We start from the raw sequence: 23,670 nt of genomic DNA on the forward strand, positions 1-23,670 counted from the left end.
AGGTGGGGTAGGGGGCTGAGGAGGAGAAGGAGCTGGGGCTGCCGGGGGGAAGGGGTCGGAGGTGGGCAAGGGGCCTGGGGTGGGGCAGGGGGCTGAGGTGGGGAAGGGAAGGGGCCTTAGGCAAGAAGCGTGGAAGAGCTGGGCCTGAGGGGATGGTGGAAGGGGGCAGGGGCTGGGGGTGGGGAAGGTGGCTGAGGTGGGGAAGGAGCTGGGGGGTTGGGGAAGGGGGCTGAGGTGGGGCAGAGGCCTGAGGTGGCCAAGGGGTCTTAGCTGAGATGCTGGGAAGAGGTGGGCCTGAGGTGGGGAAGGGGTCTTAGGCGAGAAGTGGGGAAGAGCTGGGCCTGAGGGGATGGTGGGGGTGGGGAAGGGGGCAGGGGCTTGGGGAAGGAGGGGAAGGGGGCTTAGGTGAGATGTGGGGAAGAGCTGGGCCTGAGGGGATGGTGGGGGCAGGGACTGGGGGGAGTGGGGTGGGGGAAGGGGCTGAGGGGGGGAAGGGGCTGGGGGGGGTGGGGAAGGGAGCTGAGGTGAATCAGGAGGCTGGGGGGAGTGGAGATGGGGAAGGGGCGGGGCTGGAGCCCGGGAGGGGGCGTGGTCATGCCATGGGGCGGGGCTGGCCTACGGTGGGAGTGAGTTTGGGGGGAGGTCAGGGTTTGGACTGTGGTGGGGGCTGCTTTGGAGAGGAGTGGGGGGCTGAGGGCCGGAGAGTGGGGAATAGGGTGGGAGGGGGTCGGGTGGAAAGATGAAAGATTTGGGAAAGGAGCACAGCTGGGGGATGGAGCTGGAGGAGGGAGGGGGATTGAGAAGGAAGCTGGGGTGGGCTGGGAAGAGGGGGGTTAGGTTGGGGGAGCTGGACTGAGGGTTTGGGAAGGGAGGAGAATTTAGGGGGGGGAAGTGGGGGCTTTGAAGGCAGCAGCAGGTGGGGTAGGGAGTGGGGGGGCGGTTTGAAGGGGGAAGGGTTAAGGGGATTGGGAAAGGAACATGTGGGGCATGAAAGCAGGGAATGATTAATGCGTTATTAGGGAGCAAAACGTGGGATGGTGTTGAAGAGCACTGGTGCAGGGAGAAGTGAAATGAGAGGCTGAAAAGGGAGCAGGGTTATCGGGAGGGATAGGGCTGGGGGGGTGGAATTGAATGAGGGACCATGAGAATTGCAGCGGGAACCTGTACTGTTCAATGAAGTGAAGAAGGACTTGGGGTGGGGGGCCTGGGAGTGGGACAGGGAGCTTGAGGTGGAGGGGAAGTGCAGTGTAAGGCTTGTGGAGGGGTTGGAAGGGGGTGAGCTGGAGAAAGGGGGTGAGTATCAGGGCATGGACTGGTAGAAAACTGGTAGTGGAAGTGCTGGGACATGATGTAGCCGTTGATGGATAAGTAAATTTTCGAGGGGGGAAAGCGAGGGTGAAAGACGTAGTGCCAAACTGGCACTTCTGGCTAACTTTATTTCTTTAAAAGTCAATTCTGGTAAAAGTAAGTTCAGCTGTTACCCAGGAGGTCTTGTCTTCCCTTTCCTGCCCTGCCTAGGAAACGTGTCTACATAATTCTTTTTCTTTCTCACTAAACTTCGTCCGCTGTGGACAAATCGATGTCACTTCCCGGGTGGTTGTATCCCACTGTGCAGTCAGGATTGTACTTGATAATGTCTCAAAGTTACCATGGATATAGGCTTTCTCTTAAAACCCCATTTTAGCTGTCGGTCCTCATGCAGCTGCATCATATACCGATGCATATACCACTAAAATTGATACCGGTTGGAAGTATTTGCAGTTGATCGTTGGCAAGCTGCTAGTTTTGGGAGAGTTTTAAGCTTTTCATCCCCTTCTCTTCCAGGGTTTTACTGCAGGTGATGACTGAAGGCCGTGAGTTCAAATATTTTCCTCCGATTTGCTGTTCGCTGGGCCGAAGTGAGGGATGGCTACGGAAGCCAAGTACAGCATCGTTCGAGAAGTGGGCCGAGGGAGCTATGGCGTGGTTTATGAGGCCATCGTTAATCAAACTAGAAGCAAAGTAGCTGTTAAAAGGATGCACTGTAACGTGCCTGAAAATGTCGAACTGGCTCTGCAAGAGTTCTGGGCCCTGCAGAGCATCCAGAGGCAACATGAAAACGTGATCCAGCTGGAGGAGTGTATCCTGCAGAATGGCCAAGTCTTTCAGCCAATTAGTCATCGTTACAGGAAATCAGACAGCCACTTGCTGCTGATTGAGACCTGCCTGAAAGGGCGGAGGTGCATGGATCCCAAATCGGCCTGCTTTCTGTGGTTCGTGATGGAGTTTTGTGACGGTGGCAACATGAATGAATACCTGCTGTCTCGCAGCCCGGATGCTCAGCTGAATAACAGCTTCATGCGGCAGCTCAGCAGCGCTGTGGCTTTCCTGCACAGAAACCAGATAGTGCACAGAGACCTGAAATCTGACAATATTTTGATTTCTCATAGACGTGGAAGTCCCATAGTAAAGGTAAGGGAATAAAACTTTGCTGTAACAAGTACGTGATCTACATGCTTACGCATCGCGTGCTTTGGAATGGTCTTTTGGTAAGTCTTGTGATACTTGTAGCTTGTAATAAATGTACTCAGAACATCTGATACCAGCTGTGGGCTTTTTGTTTTAGGAAGTAGAGGTCACGATGGTGTATTTCTGTAATGCCCTTCATCCACTGTTGAGAGGAGCAGTTCAGGGCTGTCTAATGCTAGATAATCAGGGAGATCATGATCAGGCAAAAATGAAGCAGTATTTTCTGTGCCCTTAAACTTTAAGAACATACTGCCCTGTTACAACAGCTAGCGCTTCCAATATTGCTGTCTCAAGCACATATTGATGTTCAGGGGAGGTGGGGAACGTCTTCGTGCTTCAGGGTTGGTGCCCTGATTGAGACGAAGACTGGCTAGCTGCCTTTCTTGTAGCACCAGACTGAAAGTCTGCACAGCTGCTTTTCAGAGAGCTGGAAAAGCTGGGAGCCATCTTGCTCCTGAACTTTCCATCCCGAGAGTTCCCGTAGTTAGGCATAAAATAACAGGTTGGTGCCTTGCAGATAATTCATTTCTTGACCATTCAGATCAATGATGGTATTTGTACTTCGACCTGTAGAGCCATCAAGGGACACTTAAATCAATGTCGTTTTAATCACTATGAATAATAATGGTAAATGCAAGAGATTCAGTGCACTCACTGTGGAACAATAAGAGCCACTTCTGCTGTAGATGTCGTCCAAGGTATGTTTACGCCCGATTAGATGTAATCAGAATGAACTTCACAGAAAAATAACAAACAGATACCTGTTTTGCCCATCTTAGGAAGGGGAACAAACAACAGGAAAGGAGTTGGGGAACGGACGGCTAACAGGAAATAATCAGCTCTTTGTTTCACTAGGGTTGCCACCGGCCGAGTGTCAGTGCCATGCTGCGGTGGATTTCAGAGTGGAATTCACTTTGTAAACAGGCTTGTAAACTTGATGTTTGTGAATAAGTTGTTTGGCTTTTCTTCTCATGCGTTGCAGGTAGCAGATTTTGGCCTCAGCAAGGTGTGTCAGGGGAAAGGGAATGTGAACCAGCATCGCTTCTCCTCTGCCTGTGGGTCAAACTTCTACATGGCTCCGGAAGTATGGGAAGGTCACTACACTGCGAAGGCTGACATATTTGCCCTTGGGATCATTTTCTGGGCTATGGTTGAGAGGATCACCTTCCGAGACGGGGATACTGAGAAGGAATTGCTCGGTGAGGATCAGATCGGTGCTGTCCTGTTGTCAGTGGACGTTTTGGATCTGTAGGGATCCTCTGAGAGGTGTTTCTCCCAGGCATAGTTACAAATGCTGTGGCATATGTGCTTTGGATGTGGCTTTTTCCAGGAATTTGCAAGCACTTTGCAACCCAAAGAAACCCAAAGTTGGGGGTTTTTGGGTGTTTTGGTAAAGAACTGCAAAGAAATCTCTTTTTCTTCAGCATGCGTTGCTCCTAATTTGGTTGCTTCTCATGCAGGGTTTCCAGGTCTTGAAGAGATATCACTAAGGCAGAAGGAATGCTTTTTATATTTACAAATCATCTTGTTTGGAGGATCATCCCTTCTGCCAGAAATACTCTGTGGGATTTGAAGGTTAAGGGAAAGATCGCTTCTGGCTTCTCTGCTGTCAGGCCTTAGCCTAAGGAATGCTCTTCAAAAATGGATTTGGCCCTATTGTCACTAAAGAATTGTAGGAGAAAAAAATCGTAGCTGTTGGTGAGGCATCTGTCTTACAGCTATGCTCTTCATGGAAGTATACAGATGCTAAACCTTCTGTTTGCTCAGAAATGCTTTTAATGCTCTTAAAACCAAAACGTTTCTGGAATTGGGCTTACGGGTTCGCTTGTATCCTTGACTTGGCATAACCAAGGGACGGGATCACTCGGAGCACTGAAAGGATGTTCCAAGGAGCCAAGTAATAAACTGGGAAAGGATGTTTAGATAAGCTTCGCTGCCATCTGGCTGAGTTTCCTCACAGTTTAGAGATGCAAGATCTCACAGGGCTGACTCCTCCGATGGCCTGCTCTCTCCCTCTCTCCCCGCCGCCTCCTCCCTCCAAACCCCCACATACATGCACGCTTGAAACACTTTGTACTAAACGATTTCAGAAAAGTATATTGCAGTGGAAAATCCATCTCGAGAGGAGAGAATGCCAGTCGTGCACATTAGCATAATAATTGAAGACATCTACCCAGGTTCTGAGATCATTGTATACCTGTCTGTCTTCATTTTAAATGTTTAAATTCTTTAAAGGAATTTCTATGGAGGAACTTTGAGAAGGTATTGTGCTACCCCTTTAATTTTTTTTTTCATCAAGTAGGCTCAGTTCTAATTCCATTATTTATTTCTTTTTAAAATGCCAAACATTGATAAATGTTTTAGTTCCTGCCTACAGAAACAAGCAAATGGCTGCAGCTGAGACCAAAGCATGAACAGATTTCATTAAAATAGCTACCCGCCAACTTGAGATAAGGAGTTTGCAAGGCCAACCTTTTCTATACACAGACAGGTCACTGCCTTTGAAACATTTATTCTTTGCCTGGTGCAGGGGCAGAACAGCCTGAGTGAGCAAAGCTGTTTTTACTGTCTGTTTTGGAAGCCAGTTAATCATTTTCAACAACCGGTGAAATTATTTAGATTACCAGGAGCAAATTTACATTTCCCTTCCTTAATCTTGCTGAGGAGGAGTTGGCTAACGGTAAATGGCATATCCTGTCATTTTAATTGAAAATTGTTTGACTAACTGAGCAAATAAGTTTTGTGTTTAACTCTTTCAAGTCACCTCAGCCAAGCACAGTCTCCTTCCCTCTTCTAGAGCTTCCGAGTCTGCTAGTAGGGTGAAACAGAGTAAAATGGAGGAAGGTCACTTCAGCAGCCCCTTTTCTCTGCAGATGGTCCATATAACTGCTTGACGAGCACGCCATGCTTAAACTTGCTCCCTCTGTTCCACACACGGTTACGCACACAGCCTTGTGCAACGTCTTGATTACTATTTGAAAGTAAAAGCCTCTTCTGATAACAACCTCTCCCAATATTTGACTTGGCCGGCGCCTCTTAATAAGTGATCTTTCCGGTAATCTTTCAGATGTTTAGTTTTCCAGATCGTCTAGCCGTACTGCGCACAACAGCATTTTGCGTAGACTTTCCTCTACCTCGATAACCTGACTCCTTCTAATCTCTGTTCAGGAACTTATATCTGCCAAGGCAAGGAGCTTATTCCCCTCGGAGAAGCGTTGCTGGAGAATCCCAACATGAAATTACAAATTCCCCTGAAGAACAAGAAGTCCATGCCAGATGATCTCTGCAAGCTCCTGCATGATATGCTGGCTTTTAACCCAAAGGAAAGACTGGATGCCTTCCAACTAGAAGTCCGAATCAGGCAAATCTCCTACGGCAAAAAGCGTCAACGCTCCATCTCATAGAGACGAAGGACGTTCAGGTTAGTGTCTCTGCCAGGCTACCCCCTGTTTAGGCTGAGCTTACAGGGGATTTTTTGTTATTCACCTCCAGGCCAAAGCCCTCTAAGTCGAATGTGACCTGTAGCAGCTCTGGAAATTCAGTGATAGAAAGATACAGTCATACTAGAAGAACAAAACTGCTTTGATAAACGTTTGGGAAAAGGAATTTGGTTGAAGTATGTCTAACAAAGAAACTTTTGCCTCCTTAATGGTGTTTGTTCAGGGAATTGGCTGTGCCGTCTGTATTTGGGCCAGCCTGTCCTTTACCCTAAACCTCATCTATTTCCACAAACGAGGGCAGATTTCTGCCATCGCTCCAGCATTTACCTGTGCTTGTTTGTTGCTTTTACAGTATATTTGCTAACTAAATAAAAGCTGAAGTGGGCAAAGTTACTGTATATCTGTAGGTGTGCATCTTAAATATGGTATTCAGGTATGATAGTAACTGTCAGACTAAAGAGAGAGAGAGATATTTTTTTTTTAATTAAAGCACTGTTAATGCTCAGAGCGTATCAGAGCTGGGTGCACCAGATGATAGAGGAGCTGTCCTGAACTGTTCAACATGTAAAGGCCTTGAAGAATGTCTTGGGAAAGGCTGGACTGGAAGTCTGGTCGTCTTGCCGAGTCCTGCAGTGAGACTGTTTTTATCTGCCCACTTTGGAAAAAAGAATTTGATCCTAATCCTTGTGAGTTCTTGACGGCCTCTTTAGTATCTGCCTTGATGGAAGTTTCAACGGCCAACATAAAATTCAAGATGGCCTGTCAGATTCCGTGTCTTTCAGCAGAGCAATGAAAATACAGAAGGGAGTTTCCAGGATTTTCAAGTCCTGTCTTCTGCTATCATGGGCTTCATATCCTAGAGTTTATTTGATAAATGCATCATAGAAATAAAGGTTTTTGTGTCTCATACTGTCACTGAGACTGAGCATCTGGCTGTCCTTATAGCTAAGGATGTTGTCCTTTGCAACACAAATGCATTTCTGATCAACTTAATACTCTTGATCTTGTGACAGACTTGTCCTTTAGCTTAAAATGTTCTTCTCCTTCTCGGGTGTTTGCCCATTCTGAACTATTTTGTAGAAAACAATCGTACCCTTAGCAGCGTTTCTTCCTGTCCAAGGTTGGCTGGTTGGTTCCATTGAGGTCGGCTCCTCCATCTCCTCCATATACAAATAATTTCTGCTTTTACTCTAGACGAGTCTCTTCAGGTCCTTGTAAAGCGCTAGCATTTACTATCTAGTCTGGCAATACTCCTCCTGATGTATTCCAGGATCGCATCTCTCTCCTTTCATATCTATATCACTTAATCCTCTCATAATTACTTTGTATCCTAAAGCCCTTTTTGGCTCGAGTTGCTTCAAATCAATAACGTTCTGGGTTACAGCAGTTACTTTTGTTCACAGATGCATGACCTTATGTTTTCTATTACCGAGTTTCATCCCCTGTCAGTTAGAAGAAACGGTGAATGACCCTGAATATTTCCTCATCCTTTTTTATAACCGTAATACCTCCAGCTTTGTGTCATCGGCACACTTCTAATTGTGCCAAGGCTGTTAGTGAAAACATTAATTAAACAAGTCCGTTGCCAGTGCCAATCTTGATAAAACTCTACTCTAGCCTCTTCATTTCCAAATTACCCGTTTCAGTTTTCCCTTGGGACAGGTTAACTGCCTTACATCTTCCTTTTTACTAATCCCAGCCTTCTCCCGTCTGTCTGATACTTTCTTGTGTGGTACTACATCAAATGCTTTACTGAAGTCTCAGTGGGCAAGACCAACGCTTCTTTTTATCAAGAAAAATCAGTTTTATCGCTGAAAACGACTCGATTAGTCTGGTAGGATCGGCAGTTCTGGGGACTCCCACCTGAAGCAGGAGGCCTGGCATACTGTAATAGCAACAGTACCACTAGTTGGCAGGCCAGCCCCGGAGTGATTAGCCTGCTATAGAGCAATCTGCAAGGGTAAAGAGAAAAAAAGGCTCTAGCAGCACAGCGTCAGGCTTACTACTGTTGACTTTCCGTTTTCATTATGAAACCATAATGGTAAATAGGTTTGCAGACTAGGTTCAGAAGAAAAATGCCAGGACATAGAACGCAGAAAACCGCGTCTGTCTCAATCCTCTTCATTTATTTCATTTTCCTGCTAGCTGAATACCTACCGTACTTGCTTTTGGCACGTAATCGGAGTTGATGCAGTAATGGCTTGTGGCACAGCGCTCCACGCCACGAGGTGCTAGTCTCACGCTGTTGAAAATGCTGCCAGCTGCTGTGTTCGTGTGGAGTGAAATGAAAACCAACTCACCTTTCTAAAATGGGGTTGTCTTAAACACCGATTCATGGATGCTTCAGTCCAGAAAACAGACCGACTCCGTATCCGACTTTCCTAATCCAAAATCAGGAGTAGCTCAGAAGCTGAAAAGGGTTTCTCGCAGTGCTAAATCTAGGTGCTTCAGAAGAAAATCTCCAATAGCAAGTCTGAATCAAACAGGAGATACAATTTTTTTTTTTTTCTTTCCATAATGCTTTGTTGTCACAGGGCAATGAACTCTACAGTGTAGGGCAGCCAGAGACTAAATCTCCTCAGAACGGTGTGGAAAACCACCTAAATGAGTTTTCTTTCATGAATTTAAAGACAAGGATATGGCTATAACCTGGGATTCAGGAAGTCCTTAAGTTAAACGTTGCTCAGAACTGGGATTTTTACTGAGGAAAGCCTGCTTGTGTACCTGCCCTGTGCTCTTCCCTAAGCGTATGTATGCTACTGATGTCCCCGAGGCAGAACAGTGGGCCAGGGGACCTATGGTATGGGCCAGCACTTTCGCCAAGAAGTATTTTATTTTGCAACTTTGGCGCGTTTCCTTTGCAGGTATCGTGTCCCGCTGTGATCTGCAGGCCTCGGAGGCAGCGAACAACTCTGCCTTCCTTTGGAATGAGTGGGTCGATCAGAAGACCGTTGCCGGCTTCCAGTTTTCCTGAACGGTTATATTTAAATGGACGATAACTTTATTTATTTGTACAGTAATTTTAAGAGGAGAACTACAAAAAAATCTATTTTTATGCAAACCTTCGGCGTTTTTATATTTTGTGTTCTTTTATGCAGCGAGTAGCGTAGGTGAAAACTTGGCTGAGGTGACCTTGACTGACTGGCCGTACTTGGCACAGTCGTGGAGGAGTTTCTGAACTTGCTCTTTTTAAAGCAACCCTTGTGCATCCTTTTGTTGCCGTCCTGTGACTGCCCTTTCGAAGGACGGCAAAGAAACATGCAGAAACCATCTGGAGACGGGCTTCTCTGCCCCACTGCGTGTTGACTGCCTTTCCAGCCCTGGCTTCTCACTGATAATGCCACGTCGCTTGTCCTTGGCACAGAAGTTGTCTTTAGGAGGTTTAATTGGAGCTTTTTTTTTGTGTGTAATTCTTTGCTCCGTGTTGCTTGGCCACGGAACTGAGTGATGTCTGCTGAATGAGCTGGCAAAGTGTTCAGTGACTATTCTGAAAAGTTTGAGCAGAAACAAAAATGTATTTTGTTCACAGTAGCTTTTGAATATTCTTGCTTAGATTAACTAAAATGCTTTCTTAAAATAAATACAAAGAATGTTAAAGATGCCAACTCTTGATTAGAACGTATGCGTCACTAACACTTAAAGTAGTTTAAGGAATCATGCTTCCTGCTGTGTTAGCTGCTTGTGCCAGCTGTTCTTACAAGGGAAATGAAAAGGACTGAACTGGAATCTTGGCAGGTAAATGGGGAGTCTAATTTGCACCCTGTTCGGAAAATATTTTAATGTATCTGTAAACTACTGCTGATCTTTGCTTTTCTTAAGAAGGAGCTGGGAGCTCCTGGAAAAGGTTCCTCCTATGCTCTTCTGTTGCGCAGAGGTGAAATAGTGTCCTTCGGGGACATCTTCCTTTTGTAGGAAAGGAATAAACTGCCAAAAGAAGGATAACACGGTGAGCCCCTCTGCGCCACCTATGCCACACAGAGGACAGAAATACATCTATTTCTGTTAGAAAGAGATGATATATATCTTCCCCCTGTCCCGCTCTACGAAGAGTGTGGCTGCAATATAGAAGACTCTGTATTGTAAGCAGTGTGTCATAAGCTAAATTCATGGAGAGGATCTTTCTTCCTGCCGTGACTTTATCCAGAGGCTCCACCGGCCTTCCATGGGGAAGCGTGACATTTTCTCACCTGCTCCTCCAGGCTGTAAAACATGTTTGTCCTGCACAAAGAAGCATTAATTGACCTCTGTCCCCGTAACAGATAACAAATGGACTGGTGGTCCATTTGTTATCCGCAGATAACAAATAGGAGTGGTCCCTGACAAGAGCTGTTGTGGGCACGTATAAAAAATAAGTTAATTCGAATCGTTAAATTAAACTTGACTTTTGAATTTAGAGAATCCCTAGTCCAACCGTGCTAGCGCGTGTGAAGTGTGTGCAGCAACGATAGGCACGGCTGCTTTGAAGCTCATTCAGCTGTTGACACCTCTGTGCAGACAGACCCTATGGTGACTGGAAACGAGCTGAAAATGGGGGTGTGGCTCTTTTGTTATTAAAAGCCACCCTCTCGCTGTTCTGGAGAGCACTTCTGTCTTCTGGTAGGAGACAGGGCTGGCTTTGATAGCAGCTCTACACCTGCAGTACAGCCCAGTTTTACCTAATCCTAGTTGTTGCCTTGATTTCTAACCAATCTTGGAGTTCTGGGGAATCAGGACTGTACGCTGGGTTTTCCTTGCCGCAGCTTTCGGTTGTAAATACTCTTCTGCTTTGCAGAGCTGCTGTTCTGAAGTAAGGTTTCTTCATCCTTCTCTTCCTAATCCTGTAGCCACTGCTACTCTATAGTCTGCTTTCTGCCATCTCTCCTCAGAGCATGCTGGTGGTCTTCCAGGGCTGTTTTTAGTTGAGACCAGGTCCATTTTTCTGGAATACAGATAGGTTTGCACGCCCTCGCAACACGTGAGAAAATTGCGGGGCACAAGGATGGCTGTTTACTCATTTTCTTCCTTGTTTTGCCATGCTAGGCGAGTATCCTCACAGCTGCCAGATATTTTTAGCTAGTCTGTACATATGCTTTAATCTTTTGAAACTCTGTATTTTATAAATTAATAAAATGCTGTGGTCTTTTACTGATGCATTAAAAAGTGTGGTAATACTGAGCATCTCTTCGGAATCACGTGACACTTCTTTTTTTTTTTTTTTTTAATTGTTTTTTAGGTACCACAATTTAGTAAGTCTTAACTCTAACACCTAGTGAATTGGTAAATGAAGATATGCACTGACAGCCTCTAATTTAAGTGACTGCTTCTTAGGGAAAGGGGCGGCGGGGAGAATCTTGGAGCTGCTGCGTGTAGCTCTCTGAAAACAAGCTCAATATTCAAAAGTGATCTAAAGGGTAAATGTAATGTCCGTAGCCGGGAAAGGGACGGAATAAAATGGAAGAGTGCACGAATCCATGGTATTCTCCTGTTTCAGAAGCTGTATGCGGCTCATTAATAATAATATAGCTGAGCAAAGAAAGAAAGATACAGAGAAGTTTGTCGAAGACCTACAATTTGGGAATGGGGGATGGGAAGTTTGTTAAATTATAAACAAACTCCTCTATTGAATGGGCGCTCCCCCCTTGTGCTACGAGAACGAAGTGGGTGCCCGGGGGATGCGCAGGTTTCACACAGCACATAGCTGAATTGCTAAACTCCCCGGTAATAGGAGAAGCGTCGGAGGGCTTAAATCATACCTACTTGTGGAAGATAAATCTATGAGCGGTTACTGAACAGCGGTTTAGAGCAACCTTTGGTTCAGGGAGTTCCTAAGCCGTTGTTTAGCTGCTGATGGAGCTGCTCTCTCTGTGGTGCCCTGTTTGCAGACAGTTTTTGTTCCAGCTCCTGAGAGAGATGGCGATGCTGCTGTCCTCCTTTCTCACCGTAAAGCGCTGAACTCTAAATATTGCTGCCCATCGCTTCTGTCGTGGTAAAGTAGCTGGGTCTTGGTGAAAACCGCTGCTTTGGTGACTGGAGGAGGACATTTGCCGGTGGTAGCTGCTTATGCGGCTTCCCATTTTAGGAAGAGAACGGTGCTGTCGAGTGCATCGCGGGGCGACAGGGCTGCAAGTGGGTGCCTCGGCTCAGCCCCTGGCTCGCGGGGCTTTGACACTGTTGATTTTTTTCCCTAGGTCAGGCAGCGGTGACTAAGGATGTACCACTCCATATTTTTTTTTTTTTTAAATCTACGGCGGTAATCTCTCTTGAAGAAAAGAGAAAAGAATGGGGAGGAAGGTGGATCTGTGATTCAGCTTTGTGTTTCAAGCGAACAGATAGTGAAGGTGAAGCTTTGTTCTGCTTTGGTGGGGAAAAACGTGTAAGTTCTCCATTTTTATTCTCTCCCCTGCAATGAGCCTCGCGCATCGGAGCGGTTTGTTAGAATAGCCTCTCTAAATGCTGGAGTTGTCCATCGAGGCAGGCAGTTAAATTGATTGCTTTGGATTAAGGATGCTTCAGACTAGTTAATTTTTTTTCAATGGGACAAATAACATCACTCACAGAGATGCAAGATAGCTAGGGGCTGAATTTATCCAGGGAAGAATTAAATACTTGCTACCGTCCCCAGTCGGGATCAAGTCAGTCGATACTATTCTATTTTTCTCTAAAATTAAGCATTGCCTCCCAATCATTCATTAGCGGAATCCTCCATTAATCATAAATCCCAGCACATCTCGCCAGACAGCAGAAGGTCTTTTTTTTTCCTACGTCTGTTAAATACGTTATCGTAGCTGGTAGTCTTACAGCTGCTGGGAAGCGTTTTTTTGGGAACTAAATAAATTCACAGGTCTGTTAATCACAAAGACTAATGAAGGCGCTCCGGATGCCTGTCACTGAGCAGTTATCTGCAGGCAACCAACATGCAGGTGGGGTGGCTGGAGGTATAGATCGTTCCAAGGGGGGACGCGGGAGCTGGTTGGATTAAGTGTCTCATCTCGGCAGGGGCTCAGGACGAGATAAGGAAAGCAGATTTGCCCACCTGCTCTCGAGGCTTGGGAAGGAGGAGGGACGGGAGGTGCGGCGGTTGGTTTTGGTGAAAGCTGCAGGCCGCGGCGTTGGTTCTCCTGTGATCCTGATTCATCAGCTAGAAACGTCCCCTTTCTGAAGGGTTCAGGGGAAGAATTTAATCTCTTCGCGGCTGGAGAGGTGAGAACGAAGTTATTGACTTGTGTGGGTGCGGGAGCGAACTGGCATCACTCGTGGACCGACTGAATCTAGAGAAATATTTTTGCAAAATAATGGGGAAACCCGCAGCTTAATCCATCGGAGGTGGATACAGGCTATTTCCTAATTAAAACCTTTAGCACTGGAGCGCTCAGTTCACATTCGTTGTTCCTCCTCTCTCATCCTAAACTTCGAACACGTTGCTCCTTTGTTCCATTAAATAGCTGCTGCCTTCCCCCATCAAAGGAGGCGGTTTCCGTAGCGCGTAAAACGCTAACGCTGTATTTGCATTCTGTTTGCAAAGCCTGAGCCAGGTACTCTCGCAGGCGAAATGTAAAGACACCTACGTGCCACGGCTGACGTGCAGGAACATCATAGAGAGAGAGGATTCGAAAAGGTAATGAGCTCGTGCGGTTCAATCTGTCAGTCCCTGTTGTTCTTTCAAGATTCTTCGTACACTCTTAATTGATTTTGCTGAGGCTTTTTGAAGATGGAAGCAGTGGTTTGCTCCCTTTTAAGCTTACTTAGCTTTCCTTTATTCTCAAAAGAGCTGCAGGATCAGTGAATTTAGATTAATTTGTTTTTAAAATGGAAACAATGTGCAGTCTACTGGCATTATTCACACCTCCTCGCAGTGCTCCTGCTCGGCACAGGAGCTTGTGCTTGCTCCCTCCAGAATAGCCTGGAGTGCAGAGCGGATGGGTTTCCCAGGAAGACGGGCGAGAGGGAAGGTGGAAGCCACCGTCCTGCCATGGGGCGTAAAACCCAAAAGCCATCAACACACTTGCCCTCTTGCAGCTCCCCCAGGAAGTTTGGGGTTTAAGTTTTTGAGAAAGTGGTTTTTAAAGTGGCTTCGTGGATGTCTTGCAAGGTGCACTGAGCCGTGATGTGGGTCCCAGCCCCATAGCGAGTGGCACGGACACCCGTGCGCTCTGTGCCGGGATCAAGACCCTGGTGTCATTGCCCTGCTACCTCTGGCTCCCCTAATCCCAGCAAACCTCCTGGGAGAGTTGCCTCCTAAGCAAAATAGAGGCATCGAGGTTTACTTAAAGAAACCATACTAACGGGAAATAAATTTCTAGAGCCGCCCTGATACATGCAATGATGCAGGAGTTTGAAATCCCAGCGGCAGAGGAGAGGGAAGGATCTCCTAAGGATGCTCCCGCATGAGGATGTGTGTCCCAGGAGCAGTGTACTGAGCTTGTGTTTCACCGCTGGCGTCCCGGGAAGTGATGTGAAAGGGCTGTGGGATGCATCAAGTCCTGACAGGGATGAAAACACATATATGTAAGGCTTATAGGGCATATATGTAAGGCTTGGGCCTAGATCTAGTGCCCAAGAACCATCAGTGGGTACTTACAACAACTACTGGTAGACACGCCCATAACAAAGCTTGTATTCAATTTCCATCAGGGTATCAGTTGGATTTGGACAAAAACTAGATCTGCGTAGATTCCGAGAGGAAGCATCAATGAAAACGGGCATCTACAGAGGAATTTGTACACGTTGACTTAAGAGTTTTGGGATTTTTTTAACCTTTTCCCTTAAACCAGCACCAACTTCTGCCGAAGATGTGTGCTGAATGAATTTAGCTGTCAGTTTGTGACTGAGTAGTCTCAGCCTTTTGCTTACACGGAAGATTAAGGCTAAACCCACCACATTTGGCTTTTTCCCACAATTACAGACAAACTGAAAGAGGGAGGGGGAAAAAAACATAAAGCCCACTGTGTTGCTTAAGAGTTTAAAACCACCGAAGCGGCTCTGTGAGTCAGTGCAGGGGCTTGTGGCCTTCGGAAGGGGACTTTGGGCACGAAATCCCACAGAGCCATCCGCACCCCTGTGCCAGCCGGCTGAGACGGGGAAGGGACAAAAGGGGAAGCAGGCAGCAATGTCGATAAATCGATACCAAACCACTTCTTTCCCATTTGGAAAAGGACTCGAGATGAGCCCAAAGATTTCATGCTGCTGATTACCTGAGGTCCGAGCGGTGCCGTTTTACCTCAACTTTGTTTTTCCAAACCACTGACTCCTTATTCTGATTAAACAAAGCTGGTGAGCACAGCCAGATCGTGACTGCTGTATTTTTTAAAATCGGGCTCCTTTCTGGCTCCTGCTTCTCTTGCTTTAATTTTCTCCTTTTCTTACAGATTCGCCGCAGATTCCCCGAGCCCCTGGCGTGACTGCTTATTGCACTGGAGGCAGGAGGCAGCCCCTGCTGCTGCCGCACGGAGAAGAAAAACAAAATCTGAGCTGGCAGAAGGGGATCGATCCTTGAGAGCAGGTCAGATCCCCGCCACCCCGTGCTGCTGGTGATACCTGGCCTCACCAGAGAGGCTGCCCTGTGTCGTTAGGTATTTCTGGGTTACTTGCCTTTTTTTTTCCTTCTGTATTTCTCTTTGGGGTTTTTTTTTTCCAGTTCACCTTTTTATAATGAATGGAGCTGCTGGGGTCTTGGCAAGCAATGGAGCTAACCGTGGCTTAGAGTTTGCAGCCGGACGCAGGATGAGCCGAACTAGAATCTGGAAACAGGTATTATTTTATTTTCTCCAAACGGAGCAACATCTATTCTGCTAAATTCATCCCTTTCAGATGTAGAAGGGCCTACTGGATGTTAAAATTGCCCTTAACATTAATGACAGCAGAGCAGCTGAGCTGCTCATACTCTACCTTACCATGTTTATCTTGGTGTTGGTGTCCTCCTGTTTTACGGCTCAGTTCCTGTAACGGTGATGCTTCACCTTGGCCATCTTAGGATTGAACACCTCAAGTTTTTGAGGTATCTCCCAGCTGCTCTTAAATTTCCAGCTTCCTGCTGCTGTTAGGCTGTGGTCAGACATCCTTCTCCTGGAGCCAGCTCTCCTACCTTGTAGGAGTTACTGTCCAGAGTCATAGAATCATTAAGGTTGGAAAAGACCTCTAAGATCATCGAGTCCAACCGTCGACCCAACACCACCATGTCCACTAAACCATGTCCCTAAGCGCCTCATCTACACGTCTTTTAAATACCTCCAGGGATGGGGACTCCACCACTTCCCTGGGCAGCCTGGTCCAATGTTTAACCACTCTTTCAGTAAAGACATTTTTCCTCATGTCCACTCTTTCCATGTCCATTTCCATTTTTTCCATGTCCAATTTTTCCTCCATGTTGTTCAGCACGGCGCTCTGCCAAAAGCCGTCGGCACGTCAGATCCCGTGGCTCCCAGCAACAGCTTTTTTTTTTTTTCCTGAAGAGGTTCTTTGATCACTGTGTTCACCTTGTTCATCTTGCCTGATCCGGGTTGCGCATTCACTCATGTAGCTTCAAGGGGCGGGAACCACTTCTGCCTGCAAAGCTACAGGCAGCGAGGACAGGTATTGCACCAGGATGACCAACAGGCAGCTGTGGTCGGCAAGGCAACCAGCTGGAGGTATCCACGGGTGTGATTTTGTTGGGGATACGGGACAGGGTGTTGTGCAGGTGCTATGGCGGATCTGGGGTTCTTTTGCTGCAGAGCTATGCAAGTAGGGTGATGCCCATCAGGTCCTCCAAGCTCAGGCTGAGCACCAAAGCAGAGAGGACAGAGGGGCTCAGACGTGCCTGAAAAACGTAGGCATAGAATCATTTGGGTTGGAAAAGACCTTTAAGATCATCGAGTCCAACCGTTAACCCAGCACTGCCAAGTCCACCACTAAACCATGTCCCTAAGTGCCACGTCTACACGCCTTTTAAATACCTCCAGGGATGGGGACTCAACCCCTTCCCTGGGCAGCCTGTTCCAATGCTTGACAACCCTTTCGGTGAAAAAAATTTTCCCAATATCCAACCTAAACCTCCCCTGGCACAACTTGAGGCTGTTTCCTTATGTCCCTGCCTGTCTCCATGCCGCTCATTTAGAGATCGCTTGCAGCCAGGGCAAAAGCTGGGGGTGACAGCGTGCCTCGGCAACGGGCTCACAGTACTCTTTACCTGGGCTTTGCTTTCTTCTCAGATGGAGCCTGTGCTGGGTGGACCCACCTGGATGCCTGCGTGACCCAGGGCAGCAGCTTTGATCCCTCCTGCAGCTACCAACCACCGGTCTGATGCTGCGCTCCACTGGAAAGCAGGAGGTAACAGCTCCCCAGGGTCCAGGAAGCAGCAGGTCGAGGCAGTCCCGCATCCTCAGCAGGGTTCTTCTGCCAGCAGCTCTCCTGGGCAAAGATGGGCTTCTTACCATGGGCGTGGGGAAGCAAAAACCTGCTCTGCAGCCCTTGTGCTTACAGCGAGAGAGGTGTGTGCTTAGCAGGCACTTTACTAATCGCTCCAGCACTACCAAGGCAGGGGCAGAAGATAATTCTAAAGCAATGAGGAAAAGGCATATAAATAGAAGCAAGAGAAATATTGAAGCTGGCAGAGCTTCTTTTCATGTCAGAAAGCACAAGACTACAGCAATGACATCACAGTGCGAGCCCTGGTGCTCCTGCCCTGAGCAGGTTATTACTGCTCGAGCTGCACCTGAGCTCCCCGGCACCCATGTGCCACATCTTCACCACATCTGATCGCAGGCAAGCAGAGAGCATTAGCGTCCCAAAAATGCTGGAGCAGGAGAAAGGCAACAGGCTAAAATTAATGCAGAAATGAGCATGACTCACCTTCTTCTTCTTCTTCAAAGTATTTTAAGCTGGTCACCACGGTTTGCCCGTGAAAGGAGGGAGCAGCTTCCATTAATGACTTGCTTTCTTCATGCCTGCTTGCTTATTTTCCTCATCGGCTGCGAAGGAGCTGGGCAGAGGCAGGGGAGCACAACCCTCGCTGGTGCTCTCTCGCTTGAAAGCATCGGCCTCAAAACCCCTTTGCCTGACCGAGGCTGCGAATGGGTTACTGAGCGGGGAGGACGCAGCACGAGCACCTGCTCCGCAGCGGTGGCCCGACTCCTCCCTTGGACCTATTTCAACCTGGAGCAAGGAAATCTGGGGCCTCCCTAGCCCCAGGTTTCATTTCCACAGGCGTGGGATCGGTCACAGCCCTTGGTCTGTTGGGTTTTACAGGCAAATTGCTGTTTCTTGACTTTGTTCATCTTTTGAACAGTTGCATAAGCCCTTGTCTGCTTAATCGACCTCATTCCCATCACGAAGGGAGAAGGAGGAGCTGCAGCTTGTCAATACCAGGGCTGCGCTTCACCTAAACGTGAGACGTTTGTTGCAAGCCAGCATTAATGACACGGGGCGCGAGCACCGGCCTGGCAAAGAACATGACCACGTCCGTCGCGTAGTCCTCTTTGCGAGGAGCTGCTGTCTGTACACCCGCGCTGTCACAGCGACGTCCCCTGGAGACAGGGCTACTGGTAGGAAACTTGCTGTGTCTCTCTAGCTGTGTTGGGATCCCTCTGGGCTCCCCAATTTGTTATTTGTATACCTGGTCCCACGCTGTCACCCCGTATTAATGAAGTCTAGCTCAAGAGGTGGCCACGAATCTTCAAGCATCACCATGGGAAGGATCTGCACAGCCCCTTTTCTCCCAGTTGGGTCTCATGTTTCCTTTGTGCCCCCTCTTTTTTGCAGCTAAAGATGTCTGAAATCTTACCAGGCTTCGTGGCTTTGTTACTGTTTGTGCCTGGTGTACTTCAAACACAAGAAAGCCCGAAACTCTTCAGAACAGCTTTAGAGGGAAGTGTGGGTTTGCTTTTCCCTCCCGGCAGCCGCGCCACAGGCAGCAGAATGCACCGCAGGAAACGATCTTGCCTGAACTATGTCCAGGCAACCGCAGACCCCACGAGCCACACTAAAACCCATGGAAAATTCACACGCTCCTGCTAACGTGTCCCTTCCCCAGCTCTCCGTAGGCGACTGACGCATACCAATGTATTTTTAAACTCGGGCAGATACACAAAGGGTGAGCAGCCGCAGCTCGGGCTGCCGTCCTGGGACCTTTCCTGAAACCATCGCGTCTCCCGGGCCAACCCGGGCTGCCCCAGCAAAGCTTGCTCGTGCCCTGGCAGGGGACGGGGCTGCGGAGCCACCGCCTGAGACCCTCTGACTCCATCCCAAAACCCAGAGGTGCAGCAGACAGGACATACGCCAGGAACATGCGTTGGAGGAACTCCCTGTCCCCAGCGGAAGCAATAGCTCGGCGAGAAGTACAAACCAGCTATTCATTTGGCTGCACTTGTATCAAGCTGACAAATCAATACATCACACTTCAAAACAAACCCCAGCCCGTGCAGACAAGCCCGGAGAGTTTCGCAGACGCTGAGCCAGTGCAGCATGAAATCACCCCAGAAAGAACACACAAATGGGAAGCTAAAAATAAGATTCCCCAAAAAATTGCTTTATTTCTTGACAAAGCTGCTAGTAAACTCAAAAAGCATTGGCCTTAAAAAAAATAATAAATGTATCCGCTATTTCCTGGATTTGCTGGAGGGCCACGCTTTCAGACGCATGGAAGTGGTGAGCTTTCCTGGCCAGTACCTGAAAAAAACTGGGCTGTGGGAGCCGAAAGCGTCAATGTGATTCATAATTATGTCAGTGGTACCAGAACAACAAATTTTGCAGAAAATTTTAAGGATTCTGCACAGAAATTGCATCCCTTTCCATCTCCTCTGCTTTTACGGTGTCAGAAGCTTAACATGCCCCATTTACCAGTGTCTTGGAGGATCAAAAAAACCAGTTCAACAAATCAAGAAGCAACAGCCTCCATCTCCCTTCTTTAAATCAAACCCTCCGTACAGGGCAGGAGGCTCAAACACGCTCAGGGTTTAGGTACCCATAAGCTGGTCTGTGGTTTTCACTCCCCAGCCCTTAAAACACGGGACACCAGCGTTTACCTTCAATAATAAAAACTTTTTATTGCCAGGTATTTCGGTCCTCTCCAGCAAGGACACGCTTTTTCCGCGCTGCCTTTGCCGCTCGTGCGTCAGCAGACGTCAGCGTGGTTCTGGCCGCTGACCCCGCGAGTCGCTGTTTGGGAGCAGCAATAGATCACGGTGGCAGAACTGCATTTACTGCATGGCGCGGCACCGCCGCCGCGAGAGCTTTCCTCCCGGAGCCGCTCCTCCTCCGAGTTAATCACGTGTGTCCGAATGCTCGTTATTGGTGAAGTTTCCAGAAGGCTCCTGACAGAGTCATTTATTAGAGTAACACCCGAAATGTCAACTTCTCTACAGGTCGCTATGCTGGATTTCAATCCTATTTTTGATTGAAATACTATAAAAAAGCAGCGGAGCAGGTCAGAGCTCTGGCTGCTCCCCTCTGATTTTGTTAAGTCAAGCGGGGAGCACCGGGCACGCTGCTTTTGAAAACACTGAGTCACTGACGTCAAAGGACACCCACCTGCCCTGCGTCGTCCCCACCGAAGGGCTGGGGAGAGGTGAGGAAGGTGCTGAGCTCTTCACCCAGGGTCACAGCTCGCTCTCGCATCCCACCTCACACCGTTTGCAAAAAGAAGCTTTAATTCTACCCTTCCTGATAGAATTCCCAATGCCTGGAAAAGGCAACCATCACGCCCATTTCCAAGGAGGACCAGGAGGAGGATCTGAGGAGCTACAGGGCAGTCAGCCCCACCTCCGCGCTGGGACAGATAGGGACAAAACCCTCCCCAAAGCCCTTTCCAGCCGTGGGACGGAGAGGGAAAGAGAGTTGGGAACAGCCAGGAGGGATCCCCCGTGGGCAGATGGTGCCCGAGCAACCCGACTGCCTGCTGTGATGAGGTGACGGCAGTGTGGGTAAGGGAGGGCCATGGGTGTTGTATACCGTGACCTCACCAAGGCCTCTGACAGTGCTGCCACATGGCATCCTCATGCCCCCGTCAATGGGTCATGGGCTGGAGAAGTGGCAGATCCGGTGCTGGAAATACAGACTAACACGCTGGAGCAGAGGCCGTGAGGACGGTTACGGCATTGGAGTACGTGACGTGCAAGGAGAAGCTTGGAGACCAGAAGCAGACTTTTCCCAGAGGAGCACAGCGACAGGCCACGAGGCAACGGGCACAAGTTGAAACACCGTAAACTCCAGCCAGACTCTAGGAAAAACTTTTTCAACGTACGGGTGGTCAAATGTTGGAACAGGGACCTAGACGCTGTGGACTCTCCGTCCACATCCATCGAGTATCTCCACCCTTGGAGATACTCAAGTGTCGCCATCCTGATCTAATTGGACCTGCTTTGAGTGGGGTTGGACTAGAGACCTCAGAGGTCCCTTCTAACCTCAGTTACTCCGTGGTTGTGTGTCCCTGCAGAGGTTCAGTTTAAGTTTTAATCTCGATTCCTACCACTAGCAAGGTAACGGCTTCCAATCCTCATGGCCTCCTACTGTAAAAGGATCAAACGGCATGGCTTGGGATGGAGAGAAAGCAGCTGAGGCCAGCATAAATAAACACGCACAGAGAAGGAATTAATTCGTGTTGCAGAATAACCCGCACAATTTCAATGCTGAAGCATTAAAAGCCTGCCGAGAGCATCATAAAAACGATGGACATTTTTAGTTCGCCTACGCTTCAGTCCTCTACTGCAATGCATCAGAGCCGGCGCCGGAGATCCGGCAGGCTTACGCAGGTAACGAGACACGCGAAACGTCCCCAACCTCTCCTGGGGCAACGGGCAGATCTCGGACCTGCTCCCCCAGAGGAGATGCCCCATTTGCTGCCGTGGGCTCTGGCATAAGCAAGTCTTTCGCAGTTGGCAGGCTTTGGTTTTTAGCTTACGTCTGTCACCTTGAGCTTTCTTTCCAGGAGGAGTCTTGTCGCCTCCTCTCTCCTCCCAGCAGCTGGTTGGGGTGAGGACCTCCTGGGGCATCAGTCCAGCCTTTTCACCATGTAAGGCCCTTCCAGCTCGTAGCCGATCTTCCTGTAGTAGTTCCTTGTGCCGACACCTGTGAGAAGAACGACAAAAAGGTTTAATTCAGCACGATGACAAACCAGTCGGAGAAGCCATGGCCGGGCAGGAAAGTCATTTCCATGGAGGGATGGTGCCAAAAGGAGCTCAGCCTCTCCGAACAGTCGGTGCTGGGCCGCCCTGGCTGCCGTGCTGGAGTGGGGGGTGTTTACTCATTAGCATCTGGACTAATTATGGTGTTTTTAAGGGGGGAAACGCAGGAACATAGCTGTTCTATCTGCCCTGAACCACGCACCCCGTCCTTTGTCCTGAGAAGGGCTGTGAGCTGCAAGGGAGAGAGGAAGCGACACGGGAACAATGGTGAAACGTGAGTCAAGAGTTCAGAGTACCCCAGGTATAACAAAACCCAAAGACAGGCTCTTGAGAGGAAGCCGCCCAGCTGCAGACATCATTACCAGGAACTGAAGGGCTCTAAAACCTGACAAACTCTGTCCAATCGCTCCTAGAAATGAGCTCAGCTCCACTTCAGATAGACAAGTGGGCTCCGCAGCCGCAATCCAATTTCCTCATTGAAAAGGACGGCTCCAAACGCCTCGGTTCTCAAACAGCCTCTTCCCTCTCCTTCCTGTCTTAATGAGACCCCGCAGCGTGCGCGCTCAGGGTGAGCCCAGCCCCACCGACCGAGGCTGCCTTTCACGCAGCATCCTGCGGCAGGACAGGTCCAGCACAGCAGCCTTCCCCCTCACCTTATCTAATTACTCACAGATGCAGACATTAGTCATCAGGGGAGGGAGGAGGAATTCAGCATCATGGCATCATTGTCAGCGCAGCTGGTGGGTAGGGACAGAAGGACAGATAGGACACGGCTCTCCATCAAGAGAAGCAGCCCCTCTTTCCTCTAATCTCATCCCTCCAGCCAGTTCCTGGAAACTGCGGTGCTTGCAAATGGCTCTCCAGGAATCGGCTGCATCTCCTATGCAGGGAGTGACCCGGTGCAGCTGGTAACCCCTTCCTGCCCACGCATCACTGCAGCAATTTTATCCGTTGCTGCTTTGACAGATTTGTTTAAAATAGCGGTAATGTATTTCCTGAATGCACATTGCAATAGTTACCGAACAGTTTACGCGCCACAGCTCCAGACAACCCCCCCAGCCAACATCCTAGAGAAGCATTATATTAATTTAAGGTATGGAAAAGCCACCTGAAACCCAGGCCTGAGATGTCTTCCTGCCCCTCATTCCAGCTGAAGCTGGGAAGAGCTTGAAAAAACACAAAGAACCCCAAATTGGGGAACACCTAAGCAAATTTACTTCTAAGCAGTGGCAAAGCCCCTGTGACGTCGCAGCAGAGCACCATCCTCAACTAAAAGCATCCTGAAGGGACCCAAATTCACTCAGCTTCAGCATGAACCTGAAGCCAAGGAAAAAAAAAACCCAAGTCTACTGCACACACATCCGCTCCCCTCTTCCTGATCTCTGCCCCGGAGTAAAAACTATCATCACATTTATCAGTATCTTGCCTAAAAAAACGGCCCCTGGGTTCATTAGCAGAGATGCTGGGGTATGACATACAGATTTTGGCAGTAAAACAGCAGAGCCACCCCACCCGTGGCCCAGAAGAGCTTGGTAAAAGGATTAGCGAAATCTAAAGCTGAAGAACAGCCCTCTTGAAGCTAAAGGACAACTAATTCAGCTGATGGTTTTAAAAACACCTTGATCAGAGTTATTTAACACTTCCCCTTT

General features: G+C 48.4%; 2 protein-coding genes across 2 annotated transcripts in view; one reads left to right on the forward strand and one right to left on the reverse strand.

The window, feature by feature from the left end:
- Positions 1 to 1,905: 1,905 nt before the first annotated feature.
- LOC143158930 (serine/threonine-protein kinase PDIK1L-like) lies at positions 1,906 to 11,097 on the forward strand. The gene is made up of 4 exons (XM_076335393.1): positions 1,906 to 2,451; positions 3,491 to 3,707; positions 5,677 to 5,929; positions 8,813 to 11,097. The coding sequence occupies exons 1-3, from the start codon at positions 1,906 to 1,908 to the stop codon at positions 5,910 to 5,912; spliced, it is 999 nt and encodes a 332-aa protein (XP_076191508.1). The 3' UTR covers positions 5,913 to 5,929; positions 8,813 to 11,097.
- Positions 11,098 to 19,407: 8,310 nt separating this feature from the next.
- The window catches only part of ELP3 (elongator acetyltransferase complex subunit 3), a 101,864-nt gene continuing 97,601 nt past the window's right edge, over positions 19,408 to 23,670 (reverse strand). Inside the window, exon 15 of the mRNA XM_076332535.1 lies at positions 19,408 to 21,965. Coding sequence (XP_076188650.1) covers positions 21,889 to 21,965 — 77 coding nt within the window. The 3' untranslated portion in view covers positions 19,408 to 21,888. The remainder of the gene's footprint in view (positions 21,966 to 23,670) is intronic.

The sequence above is a fragment of the Aptenodytes patagonicus genome, chromosome 3, assembly GCF_965638725.1.
Source record: "Aptenodytes patagonicus chromosome 3, bAptPat1.pri.cur, whole genome shotgun sequence".
Taxonomy (NCBI): domain Eukaryota; kingdom Metazoa; phylum Chordata; class Aves; order Sphenisciformes; family Spheniscidae; genus Aptenodytes; species Aptenodytes patagonicus.

Excerpts from the sequence above, each read along its gene's own strand:
- LOC143158930 (XM_076335393.1), top strand. The coding sequence starts at position 1,906 with ATGGCTACGGAAGCCAAGTACAGCATCGTTCGAGAAGTGGGCCGAGGG. Across the intron at positions 2,452-3,490 it reads GTGGAAGTCCCATAGTAAAG|GTAGCAGATTTTGGCCTCAG; the intron begins GTAAGGGAATAA and ends CATGCGTTGCAG. Across the intron at positions 3,708-5,676 it reads TACTGAGAAGGAATTGCTCG|GAACTTATATCTGCCAAGGC; the intron begins GTGAGGATCAGA and ends ATCTCTGTTCAG.